The following is a 13,462-nucleotide window of genomic DNA, read 5'->3' on the forward strand; positions in this document are numbered from 1 at the left end:
ACGTATCCTAGTGTAGCCTAGGTCTGAATGTCCATGTTTTTAGATCAACATATTAGGCCATACAATTGTTAATCTCAAAGTGAAAGTGTTTTTTTTTTATTTAGGCCTATTCTCTAAATCCACCTGTTCACAATCACTTGTGAGTTTAAAATAAGTGTATACAGTACACGGTGCGTGTAGTCTAGCCTAATCGATATCAAATTAAATGTAGGCCTATTGATTTTATTATTATCGTTATGTAGTGCTACACTGTGACGACTGCGCACATTTTATGATCACTTAATCTATTTACTCTCCAAATTGTGCAATGTCCATATTCTAACATTGGAGTCATTACCATAGACTGCCTTTTCCAGATGTAGCTATTACAACTTAATTATGTGCATTGGGCTATAGGCTATTTCTTTGTGAGGCAGACTAAATAGACAGGACACATTTATTGGGCATATTATGGTGTATTCTAATTGAAAATAATTTTCAATGTTTGCTGATCGAAATGTTCAATAACAATACAGTCAACGAGGACTTAAATGTATGAACATAGTCTAATAGAACTAAACTAACAGTCTAAACTAACTAATAGTCTAAACTAACAAACTGTATGTATCTACATCCAACCATGGTCGAATCAGTTGGCCATGTCTTCACATTATACAATACACACTGGATCAATTGCACACCACATGAAGTCGATTCATGTTTTTAGATTGATATGCTAGCCGATACCTGTAAACGTCCATCAATTCAGTTCCTGCAGAAACTACAGTATCAATCACTTCGATCAGTCTAGCCTCGTTTTAAAGGTTACCTGTAACTTCCAGAAATCGATGTGTGCTAGCCTAATGTTAGATTAAACTTACATTCAACCATAGGCCTATTTATTATTATTATTTTAAATATCTTTCATTTTTTCAACTGTGAGCGCAAGTTAACAGTTCTTAACAGTCCCTCCTAAAGACCGCTTCACCCTCACTACCCCCCCTATACTAACCCTAACCCTGAGACCTCTTCTCCCCTGCTAATGTAGCCTACTGGCATTACGACTGCCAATGGCCCCTGGTGTGAGCATTCATTACATTGTCTTATGATGACAGTTGGATAGATGATTCACTTACTTAAACACATGTATTGTTGTAAGTCGCTTTGGATGAAGGCGTCTGCTAAATGCCATACATGTAAATGTAGAGTTGTGAGCGCATATCTGTTTTTACGCTACGCACGTGTTATAGTCTACAAGACTTAATCAATTGTAAGATTTTATATGACCACATTTAGTTAGAAGTTTAAGATATTTAGATATTGTATGCATTCTAATGTCATGCATTTACGTCATTTATAATAACGGTGTAAGCAAAAGCATAGGCTACTTAATTCAAATTTCACAATTACCAGACAATCGTGGACAAACCTGAGGTAGCGTCTAGTAAGATCCTCAGACCGATCCGAACCCGTGTCCAATGCCGCTTAATGATCTTACGTGTTTTACAGTCCCATTGAGTGGTGCACTTGCAGGATACGTCGTTCTTAAACCATCAGAATAACTTCCTTAACGTTATATCAGTGTTGTGTTCCTGCTAATGTAGAGGAAGAAAGGGGGTGTTCCAGCATCACTGACTGTGCAAACCTTCAAGTTCAACGATTAACCTCGTCGTATAGGCTGCAGTTGGTTATTATAATAATGCATTTACTTATGGATGTAGGATCAACTGTAATAACAATGCAATCTGAAAACGATCTTAAAGTTACTCAAGAACATGCAAAACAATCTGAGACCAACGGAAAGTGAAAGGCATTCTATGCTTTACTAGTAGTGATCATTACAATACATTGTAACACTATTGAATCAATAAAGAAATGCCACTGAACATTGAAAACAGTTTATCAAATAGTTTGTTTATTGTGAACTCATCACACACATCAATCTCACATACATGTTTTCAGAGAGTGATAATCATTCCATAGTGTTAATGGCTGCCATATTTCTCTTCTTACTGCATTACTTTTTCTCTGAAAGTGCCAAAACGGAAAGATGCCTCTCAAAAAAACACATCATATCTTAGATGTCTTCCTCCTCCACTGACCAAGGGACATCATATCACAGAACCCCAATGATGATCCAGAGGACTGCAGTGCATTCTGTCTAGAGATCCTGTCATATCGCCAAGCCTGACGTGTCTCTTTTTTGTGGTTCTTATACATGAACAGTTCGTCGTAACTGGAAACAGAGGAGTTTGTTTAGTGTTCTGATAATTTAGAAAGAGCTGGACAGCCTTGTAGACAATTTTTATCCCATATGAAACGAGTGGTGCTGACTCCTCTCTGCCCATATAACGGCTGCACTTTGGTAACACCCGACACAAAGCACTTTGCTTCATTCACAGAGGAAACAGCCCATGTCTTAATTCTCTTCTTAGTATTATAAGTATACACTCACCAAACACTTTATTAGGAACACCTGTACACCTTCTCATGGTGGAGGTGGTGTAATGGTGTGGGGAGTGTTTTCTTGGCACACTTTGGGCCCGTTAATACCAATCAATGATCGCTTGAATACAGCCTATTTGGGTATTATTGCTGACCATGTGCATCCCTTCATGGCCACAATTTACTCATCTTCTAATGGCTACTTCCTGCATGATAATGCACCATGTCACAAAGCAAAAGTTGTCTCAAACTGGTTTCATGAACATGACAATGAGTTCAATGTTTTTCAGTGGCCTTCCCAGTCACTGGATCTGAATCCAACACCTTTGGGATGTGGTAGAACGGGAGATTCACAGCTTGAAAGTGCACCTGAAACATCTGCAGGAATTGTGTGATGCAATCATGTCATCATGGACCAGAATCTCAAAGGAATATTTCCAACATCTTGTGGAATCAATGCCACAAAGAATTGAGGCTGGTTTTGAGAGCAAAGGGAGGCCCTACCCAGTATTAGTATAGTGTTCCTAATAAAGTGTCCAGTGAGTGTAAGTGTTCACTTTAATGTGGTCTTATTGTAAAGCCTTTTCCCCAGTAAATGTTCCCTTGGACTGTCATACATTTTGTGCAAAAGAGCGACATACCAATACTTTTGTTCAACATTATTGATTCACAACACAGATAAACATACTGTCTGTGCTCGCACAACTTTCCATGAACGTCCCTTAATTCTTATTTTTCAAATAAAGTCAGTATGCCCACTTCTTAAGAGAACCCTCTAAATCTGTGATGGTTTACTTAAACTAGTAACATGCTCTCGTAAAACAGCATGCTAAAAATATTCTAATGAAGTGAGACTATATTAGTTCTTCCTCCAATGGGAGTATATCTCATCTGTCTCCCCAAGAAGAATGGTATCTAAAAACATCTACAGTAAAGAGACCATGTTTGTGAAAAATACCAAACTGTGGGTCTTGACAACACCTCCAACTAAGAGTGATATGTCCCTTTCTTTCGAATTGTACAATACATTATAAACATTAGATACATATTTTCAAGTCAAAATGGAAATGAAAAAAAAGAAAACGTCCAAGAACATTTACATATATACATGGATGCAGGGTTCTCATTGGCCTTCTGATACACCAGCCTTGATTGAAGGCATGCGGTATATATGCCAAGGCCAAAAAGCCAACATTTTATCAAGTCAATGTTGGTTGATACGGTTTTCTTTGATACTGGGCTCTTAACTATTTTCATTGTGATTATAATAATTACAATCATCATATTCATTTTCCCCTCCTAATTATAAAGGGACAGAAAAGGGATCAATACATTTTTGATGGTGCACTTAAAAAAGCAATACAAAAATAAAAACGGATTGAATTGAAGTGTCATAAAGCATAAAACATTATATTGCACAGTCTCTCTCTGCGTTGTACCAAAGTGTGGGGCTGAGGGAGTGCCTATAGTTTAGTAGTTCCTTGCCTGGATGGGATCACCCTCTGGCTGTATATCTGGCTCTGTGGAGCTTAGATGGCTAAAGCCCTTATGCTGTCCTTCTCTGATCATGCTGGACTCCAGAGCAGTGCACAGAGCAGTGCATCAGGGTAGTTTTGGCAAAGAAAAGAAAGCAGATGTAAACACAAAGACAACCAAGTCAGAGGTGTGATTCTGCTTAGGGTTTAAAAAGGTGACACTCTATTCTGAGCTCCGCGCTTAAGAGTCCTAGGCGCTGCATTTTCCCAAGGAATGGTTACCATACATGGACACCCCCTCTTCCCCACTGTATCAGATGAGTCCTGCCTCCTCCTGGCAGCTGTTGGACAGTCACACAGTGGTGGTCTTGTGGCTGCTGTTGGGGGGCACAGAGAGGTGCAGGCCCTCCCCATCCTCATCTCCCTCACTGTCAGTGTCCCCCAAGCTGGGGTGCAGTGTGATGCGGCTGCTGCTGCTCTGTTGGCTATCCAGGTGGGCAGAGGACTTGACTTCCTCTTCGTCTGAGGAGTGGTACGACTCGTCATCCGCCACATAGTGATTGACGATATGAATCCCATCAAAAGTGGGTGGGTTGGGCAAGCCCCTCTGGCCTTTTAAGCAGCGAATCTGTGGAGACGAGGATGAGAATCATTTAAAAGGGGCACACACTGTGTGATGTGCAAACATGCAAACACATTGTTGAGAGTGAAAATCTAAGCGCTATCAACAAGGGACAACATCTCTCTCTAACACTCTTCACAGATACCACATGCACAAACTGCTACTGAGACAATGAGGTCAAATCTGATGAAGATCAGTAATATCAGGTTCAAAGTAGTGATGGGAAGTGGGAAGAGATGAGAGGGGAGGAGAACATCAGCTCATCACATGCAGTACACATTTAGAAGGAATGGGGAACATTCACTTTTATGTGGTAGGTATGTGTCAGTGTGTTCATCCAATGATCATGCCCCACAACAATTGAAAAATAAATCCAAATAAATTCAAAATGTAGGTTAGGGCTGCAGAACCAGTGAGGTGGGTCAGGTGTCAATGCAAACAAGGTTGCCCTGGGCCACACTACAGGGAACATGACACACCTTCCCCTGTCCAGCACTCACCTGGATCAGCCTGCCTCGCAAAGACAGACATGTAGGGACAGAGGCAATCAAGTGGGCAGTTAAAAGAAACACACACTTGGCTAAACTGAGTTTACTGCTTATATTCTCTAAAATTCCAGTACTTCAATTAATTAATTAATCAATTAATGCCCACAGAGAATCATGATTTGAAACAATCATTGTACTTCACTGATGCAAAAGTCAAGAGACTCTCTGGACCTCTTTGATCATGAAGTCAAGCTATGGTTTTGTTTTGTTCAGTTTCCCTTGGCTGACTGTAAATCTCTCACTATTATGAGAATTGAAATAGCAAATAACGGTAGCTGGCTGGTAAAACAGAATTTAGTTTCTTATCCTTTTCCTCTACCTGCCTAAACTGAGCCTTTGGTCTCATTACTACTCTCATACCTGAAATAAATGTCTATTTCAGGATGAGTTCAGGTAGTGTTTTTTTTTCTTCATTTTATTCACATCCTTGCTGTTAGGCCATTTCCTCACCTCTCAGATCTCTACACCACAAACACTTAAATCAGCATGATTCACAGCAGCCCCTTCGTCATACACCCTGACCACCAGGCCTGAGTCCAACAGAAGAGAGGAGGTGGGAGTATTGTGACCGCCTCTGCACCGCTGCCTGACTGCACTGCATCGATACCAGGCCAGGAGGAACACAATGCATGATTTAGTGCAGCTCAGTTTAACCACAAGCCACCAGCCTTTTGTTGCCGTCTTTTTTTTGTAGGAGGGGGTACAAATCTGACTACATCCTCCCTTGTAAATCATTCATCTGCAGGAGGAAAACTATTCTTTTGTTTTTTTCTTTGTTTTTGTTATTTATATATCTATATCAAAGGTTTAGTTAAAGTTTAGGGAGAATGCCATGTCATATTAAAAACAGTATTGTGTCTATCACACACAATACACACATATGCACCACTGAATGACAGGATGCCACAGGGCTTGCACTTATAATCTCACAAGGGAAGGCTTCATTCAGGTCCTCTCTTTGTATGTACAGGACACTAATCTGATCAAAGATGGCTCACACTCTGCTGAAGTGATTGTGTCAAACCATCAAATCTGTGGGATTTCTAGTTGATCCTATGGATGACTATTTTCGTTATGAAATTCATAACCACTTTATCCTTGATCTATCTATTAAAAACAGAAAAATACACCAGGTGTAAAGGCAGATTAAAAAAGTGGCTAATCCATTTAATCTGGGTCTGGCTCTGCTCGATGGTGTCCACCTTGAAACATGTTTGAACTCTCAGTATGGGGAGTAGAGGCTTATGTTTTAGAAGATAGTGAAGGGGTGTGTACCCTTGGTGCAGGAAGCCTCTGGGCGTAGTTTACACTTCTACTAACCTTCTGTTGCCCTCAAAATAAAGCAAATCTGAGCAAAACAGTGACAAAATAACTAACGTCACATTTTTTAAAAAAAAGTACCAAAGATGTATTTAAAGATTGAATGTTTTTGGCACCCAGGTCACAGGTGGAGGTATACTTTGACTAAATATTTTTTTATTCTAGAGCGTGTCACACTACCTACAGTGCACATAAAAGGTGAAAAAAGAAGAGGGGGAAATTGCGATACAGTGCCTTCGGAAAGTATTCATATCCCTTCACTTTTTCCACATTTTGTTGTGTTGTAGGCTCAATTTAAAATGTATTAAATTAAAAGAATTTGCCATCAATCCACACAATACCCCAGAAAGACAATGCAAATCAGAGACCGCATAAAAACAAAGATATTAATTCCAAAATTACATGAACTATTATCCTTGCATTAAGATGGACTCAATTCAACTGCATTTTAACTAATTTTAAGAGTGTCATAGCAAAGGGTCTGAATACTTATGTACATGAGGTATTTCTGTATTTCAACTGTAAAAAATGTATTGAAATTTCTAAAAACCTGTTTTCGCTTCGTCACTCTGGGGTATTTTGTGTGGATTGAAGGCACATTTTTTAATTTAATCCATTTTAAATTGAGTCTATAACACAACAAAATGTGGAAAAAGTGAAGGGGTCTGAATACTTTCCAAAGGCCCTGTATCTGACACATGATGACAACTTCAATCTTGTCAGTGTCTGTACTCACCTCATGTTTCAACTCTGCTATCTGGTCTTTCAGATCACGGATGTACTGGCTTGAATCTGTGTTGTTTAGTTGGCCTTGGACCTTTCCTTCTTCTTTCTGCATTACAACAACAGAAACAACATGTCAGGACAGGTTCAGCTACTTACATGAGCACTGGAAAAGAGTGGACAAGAATACGTGATGCAGGTGGATGCTTTAAATAATAGAAACAATTTTAAAAGAGATAAGACAAGGTTGAGGTTCCAAACCAATATGGGGTACTGCCTGAATGAGGGGCTTGGTCCACACTGAAGTAAACACCCACTCCATGACATGATACTCACAGATTACCTGGTACAGGTATTAAACATTCTGGCCAAACAAGTCATAGCACAGGTTAGACATTCTAGAGACTAACTTAGTAGTGTTACACCTGCTGGAAAAGCTAGCACATAGGAGGGGGAGACAATTCCTATCAGACAGACAGATAATAAAGCCACATCACTGGAAAAGAAGCATCACAGAGGATATGTGAAGAGGTGTCTGTTGACTATGTCCTCGATGGAGGGGGAAACCTAAGAAAAGGGCATTGTCGTTTGTGTTTAATTTCCTCCTGGGGCCCTGGGGATGAGGCTAGTAGCTACGTTTAACAGCCAAACATAGCCCATGTGCTCTTTACCTTCTTTAGAGAAGACATCTGCAGGCATAGGAGACAAACACATACCCTATTACAAACCTCAAATCACTCCCTAAAAGCAGCCGGTGTAAGTTACAGTGAGCCAAGAGAGGGGCACAGGCTGAAGTTCAAGCTAACCACAGCCTACAAAGCGGGAACAGGCGTGAAAAAGGGGAAGATGTACATGCAGGGGAGGGGGTGGGGAGGTACTGTAGTGAGGTCTGATTGCCATCTCTGTCTGACCAACACCTCAAAATATATATGGTTTTTTCAATTCCTGTGGTCAGGTTAGGTTAAGGGTGCAGAACCCTGATAGGGTGCTGACAATGAACGATCTAAACAAGCAGCATTCTTCCAAGAATCTGTGTTTTTCTTGAGGTTTCCCCCTCCCAAAAGTTGTAGAGATAAGGGAGAGGCCGTTAGTTAGACTTCCTTGTGTTCAGCAGTGTGAATCACCAGGTGCCAGGCTGTGGCCAGGGATGCCAAACGTCTTTAAGTAATGGTTTCCTCGCCTGTCTACACCCTTAACACCTCCAAAGATGGTTGTCCTCTGGCCGTTAGCTAGTCACATGCCTGTTTGTTTTTCCATTCTACTGTGACATTATAATTTTCATTTATATGGCAATGGTATGATTCTGCAGAAACATTAATGGAGGCTAGGGGGTAACAATGCAGATAGTGCATGTATTGGTGTTGGTTGCAACCAACCTTGCAGTACAATTTACCACTGCATTTACCTACACAAATTATTGCATTAGCTCCTATACTCCTATTTTCAGAGATATCTTAGTTATATAGCACTGAATTTGCAATTGTACAGTTCAAAGCAAAAAATCATTAAATCTTTGAGCATGTTGTGGATGCAAAACAACAAATCATACAGGTTACCTTTAATCGCTAGCTGTCAGTGTCTTTGAGGAAGTGGTTTCTCATCTTAAAATTAAGATAGCTGAGCTGCGGTGTCACCATAGGTCACACATACAGCCTACGGAAACATTGAAATTGCCTTGGCCACAAAAGAACTTCATTAGCTTCGGTGAGCCCTTTACCGGTTGAAACAGAAAGGAGTACAGCAGCAAGTTCTTTATAACCAAATAGTTTGAAAATCTTTGCAAGCCAATTGGGTAACTCAGCTCTTCCCCAGTCCCAAATGTAAAACAACCACGGACAAATAGGTTCACTTGTGTATAGGAATTAATATTTTTATGTTACAAACATAACATGTAGTGATATTCATTTCACAGAGGCGTACAGTGGGTGGGCCACAGTGACGCGTCGAGCAGATCACGTAGACAGACAGTGGGAGCCTTTCAGGGGATGAAACATAATCAAGCCTGTTGAGGTGGGAAGGGTGACACAGTACTGCCTACTGAATAAAGTCATTCAAATGGCGCGTCTTCCATCCTGGTTCAGAGAAAAGTCGTGTTTTTCTTGTAACTCAGGCTGATAATGGAAGAGGGTATTTCAACAAAGAGAAAACCTATTTTAACCATATAGCATGCCCCTATAGCATTTCTCACTTATTATTCAAACTTTCTTCTAGACTAGTGACCAGGAAAGCACTGAAGAGCTCTTTCTCCTGAGATACTGAAGGTTAAGTTAAGTCAGAGTATCGACCTACCCACAACCTCAAGGGATGCAACCAGGTACGTAAACCACAGACCAAAAGCTCACCACTGGTACAGGTTGGCATGAGCTCTAACAGAAGTCATGATGGTGGACCGTGGATCATTCCAACATTTGATACCAAGACAACCACTAGCTTGATAATACAATACGATTGAAAGCAATAGTGATTGATATCTATACATTCAAATGAGGGTTTCATAGCACTACCCTGAAAGAGTGAAGAGGTGGGTAGTGGTGAATTGTGGTGTTGATTCAATGTTGTTGTTGAAGCACTAAGTAACAAAACCACAGACCACACACTCTTGTGTGTGTGTGTGTCTGTGTGTGTCCTTGAAAAGATCACGTCAAATGTTTGACAAACTAAAACCTTTTGGTACACACACACACACACACACACACACACACACACACACACACACACACACACACACACACACACACACACACACACACTACATAAGGCTGCATTTTGATGTTTAAGGTACAGATGTCTGTGAGTGGTGTTATTAGATGTGTGTGTGGGTGCATGGAAGATTCAGACAGTGTCTGGCACTTGCTCATATATGACAGCAGTCTCTGACTACTGAACTGACTCAAATGGCGCAAAGTTCAGAACATCTGCATTCTTACCCTGCACTTATGGCAAGAACTGAATCAATCTCTGTCAACCTCAAACTCTATATTTATGACCACAGTACTGCCTAGCCTCATTATATTATCAAGAATGACACATTTGCTTTCTTCAATAATCAAACCTTTGCTGTTTGTTAAATGAGAATGAAAATATAATAAGCCATTTAAATCCAATCTGATTAATAGTATATGTGGCCCATGCAATGAGTAACTCATGAATACATGCATTCAGTGTAGTTTCACAGATGACCCCAACACCAACCTCATTAGACTAGATAAGCAACCTCAAGATGGATAGGAGGAGGCAGACATGATGCTTTGAATAAAAAAATAAAAATCACTTGCACAGGAAGTGCACAGTTTATTTTCTTCACATTGAGTAGGCTATGCCACCTTGCCCTGATTACCTGCTCTGGTATGCAGCATGCACGCAGCAGGGTCTTCAGCAGGGTCTTTCACCTCTTTTTCATTCTCTCAACACATTAACACACCCCACCTTCTTCCTCACATCAATGAAGTCACTAAAATAGATATGGCCTCTTCACTATGCACCTTCCTGTATGGGGCGTCTCTCTAAAGGGCTGGTGCACTCAAAGTTAGCCTGTATAGAATACAGTGTTGTGCTGTTCCAGAGGGTATGGAATGGTTAAAAAAACTGTTGAGGTGTGTGTTTTGTATAGAGAGGGAGCTGTGTGTCGGTGGTACAGAGCCAGGCTAGTGTGAGAAAGGCTGGGGCAGAACCGTACCTGGATCTCCAACTCAGAGATCTGTTGTTGGAGCTCGGCCATAGCAGCAATGTTGTCAGCCTCTCGCAGCCTCACCGCCATCACGTCCTCCTTGTTCTGAGAGACAGAAGAGTGTGACCAAAGACGTTTGACGTGTGTTTTACCGTAAAGCCCTTGAGTTTGGAATGTTGATGGGTCACAACATGCATTTGTGAATTAGTTACTTCTAATGCTATCTTGGGACCTTCTAAAACATATGTGGACTTAACAGCTGCTTGTTATGATTCCTGCTTTACTTCCTGAGAGACAGGGGTGTTGCTGAGCTGCACAGAGGCGGTTTAACAGCATCAGCAGGCCCATCAGCACTGAGATGTTATCTCAAGCTGTAAAAACCAAAAAGCAGAACAAACAGCTTCCTTTTTCTGGACCGAGACACTGATCTCCTCATTAGGCAACAGATCAGATAAGCAGCAGCAGATTTTCTATCAAGTCATCAAAACAGTGATTAAGAAATATTTCCATTTTAAATGATGAGGGCTGATACAATCCTGCAACCCTGACGCAATCTGAGGGCCCTGCCCTCGTGTCCATTTCATCACTGTTAATAAACTACGTCAACACATTACATGACCGCATCATGGTATTCCAGAAGACTAAACAGACAAACCATCACATACAGTAGTGGTGTATACTTGGTGGTGTGTCCAGAGTCAGATCAGAGTTGCAGTTATTTCTGTTTGACCTAACTTGACCTTACTGCAGACATCCCCTTAAGTGTCTACTACATGTTCCAACAGCCAGACTTTTACCTTGCAGTCAATCTCAGCCTGTTTGCGCTTGATCTCCTGCAGCTGCATGTTCAGGCCCTTGTTCTGTGCAGTCAACATCTGCACACGCTCCTGGAGACTCCGCCCCTCCTGCTCTGCACGACGCAGGTGGTTGCCATGGATCTGGTTCTGCACGTGTTCACAGGATATAAATATTGGGAGGAGGGCAGTTTATTCACTTAAAAGTTGCACTAGATTGTCTCTCTTCATCGTATCAGTGTAAGATCGCAATCTCTCAGAAATACATTTTAAATTCAGAGAGCCAATAGCCTATTCACCTTGTACATTTTGCAATGTATTAGCTTACTGACTGATTGCCCTCCATAAACCTCAACACAGCACAGCTCTATAAGAATGCCTACCATTGCAGATTACTGCTGCCATCTAGTGGTTGTTGTCTGACAATGCAGCAAGGACACTTCAGTTCTACATTTTAACTCATTGGTAACTTGGTATATGCTGTCTCTAGTTGATCATGATTCTGAATACAAACTAGGCAGTGTGACCTCTGACCTGTGTCTCCATCTCCAGCATCCTCTGGCGGGTCTCTCTGAGCTCTGCCTGGGCCTCAGCCTCCCGCAGCCTCACACTCATCAGCTCATCCTGCAGCTCACTCAGGGCATTCTTCCTGGGGCTGTCCTTCCAGCGCCCGGCTGTGCGCGCCAGGTGACGCTATAGGACAAATAGGGACATGCGAGCAGTCAATCAAACATGTCACTACTCAATGTACCCAAGGAACCCATAAGGCCATGCTCAGCAACAATATCAAGCTCAGTAAAGATGAAACATGAATATTGTATGGTATGGTTATGATGTTCATCCTCTGAGGCTCTTATCACCTTAGTTTGTGCTGTAGGTAAGAAGGTTCTAGAGCTGTATGTCTTGAGTAGTAGTGACATTCCAAGTGTGTTTGTCTGGTCCTCACCTGCCAGTGGTCCTCCAGATCTCTGACCTGCTGTCTCAGCTCCTTCAGCCCAGTCAGAGCCTCCGCCTCCCGCAGTTTTGATCCTATCAGCTCCTCCTGGAGACGCAACACGTTGTTCTCATCTGGCAACGACGTGTTTCTCTGGGACACACACACAACAAAAACAATGACTGAAAAGACAATAACCATAGCACCATAGAAGCCCAGAGGTTGTGTCTAATAGGGGTGGGAGCGTTTTATTCTCTCTGGGTGGGACTAGGTAGTGGGACAGTGATTGAGCTCATGATAGGCAGGTCTTGGCCTAGGTAGCACACCTTCTCCATGTCTAGGATCTTGTCTTGCATCTCCTTAAGTGCACACTGCGACTCGGCCTCTTTCAGCCTGGCCTGTACCATCTCCCTCTCTAGCTGAAGGATGGACTCCTCTGTGTATCGGGGGTTGACCTTCTACAAGGAGCAAAGGGAAGAGCAAGGAAGAGGAAAGAGTGAGGAAGAGTTAGTCTATTGTGTTCTTATGGTCGGTCTCAGGCCAGGGACAGTATTTGAATCTAATAGGTCATCATTTTGTGTCTGATCAATATAAACAAGACACACAAGCATAATACAAAAACAGAATAATTTGAAACAATTTCATTTTTTAAAATGCATATTTCATGTACCTTTATAATTGGCTTGTTCAAACTACTAATCATTTTAAATATAAATACCCAATCCGATGGCACATATTCTCAATTTCACATTTGATTTCATCAGACGACAAATTTGTCTTCCTCTTTCAACTGCCAAGTCAATATTTAATGGCATTTAATTGTCAAAGACAGCACATTATGTAAAACACCACATTATTCCCTCCACACATCATGATGTTTCTCCAAATCCATCTCATCAATATTTCAGTGTTTTCTCTGTCTGCTTGGCCAATGGATATAAACTGAGAGGGTCGT

At 41.4% G+C, this 13,462-nt stretch overlaps 1 protein-coding gene across 4 annotated transcripts in view; it reads right to left on the minus strand.

Moving 5' to 3' along the window:
• Positions 1–1,872: 1,872 nt before the first annotated feature.
• Positions 1,873–13,462, minus strand: part of evi5b (ecotropic viral integration site 5b) — a 31,563-nt gene continuing 19,973 nt past the window's right edge. For all 4 annotated transcript variants that reach the window (XM_083671885.1, XM_083671882.1, XM_083671883.1 and 1 more), the window contains 7 exons: positions 12,834–12,965; positions 12,520–12,660; positions 12,108–12,266; positions 11,577–11,723; positions 10,789–10,884; positions 7,126–7,221; positions 1,873–4,527 (listed from right to left, as the gene is read on the minus strand). In XM_083671885.1, coding sequence (XP_083528011.1) covers positions 4,252–4,527; positions 7,126–7,221; positions 10,789–10,884; positions 11,577–11,723; positions 12,108–12,266; positions 12,520–12,660; positions 12,834–12,965 — 1,047 coding nt within the window. In that variant the 3' untranslated portion in view covers positions 1,873–4,251. The remainder of the gene's footprint in view (positions 4,528–7,125; positions 7,222–10,788; positions 10,885–11,576; positions 11,724–12,107; positions 12,267–12,519; positions 12,661–12,833; positions 12,966–13,462) is intronic.

The sequence above is a fragment of the Argentina silus genome, assembly GCF_951799395.1.
Source record: "Argentina silus genome assembly, chromosome: 6".
Classification (NCBI taxonomy): domain Eukaryota; kingdom Metazoa; phylum Chordata; class Actinopteri; order Argentiniformes; family Argentinidae; genus Argentina; species Argentina silus.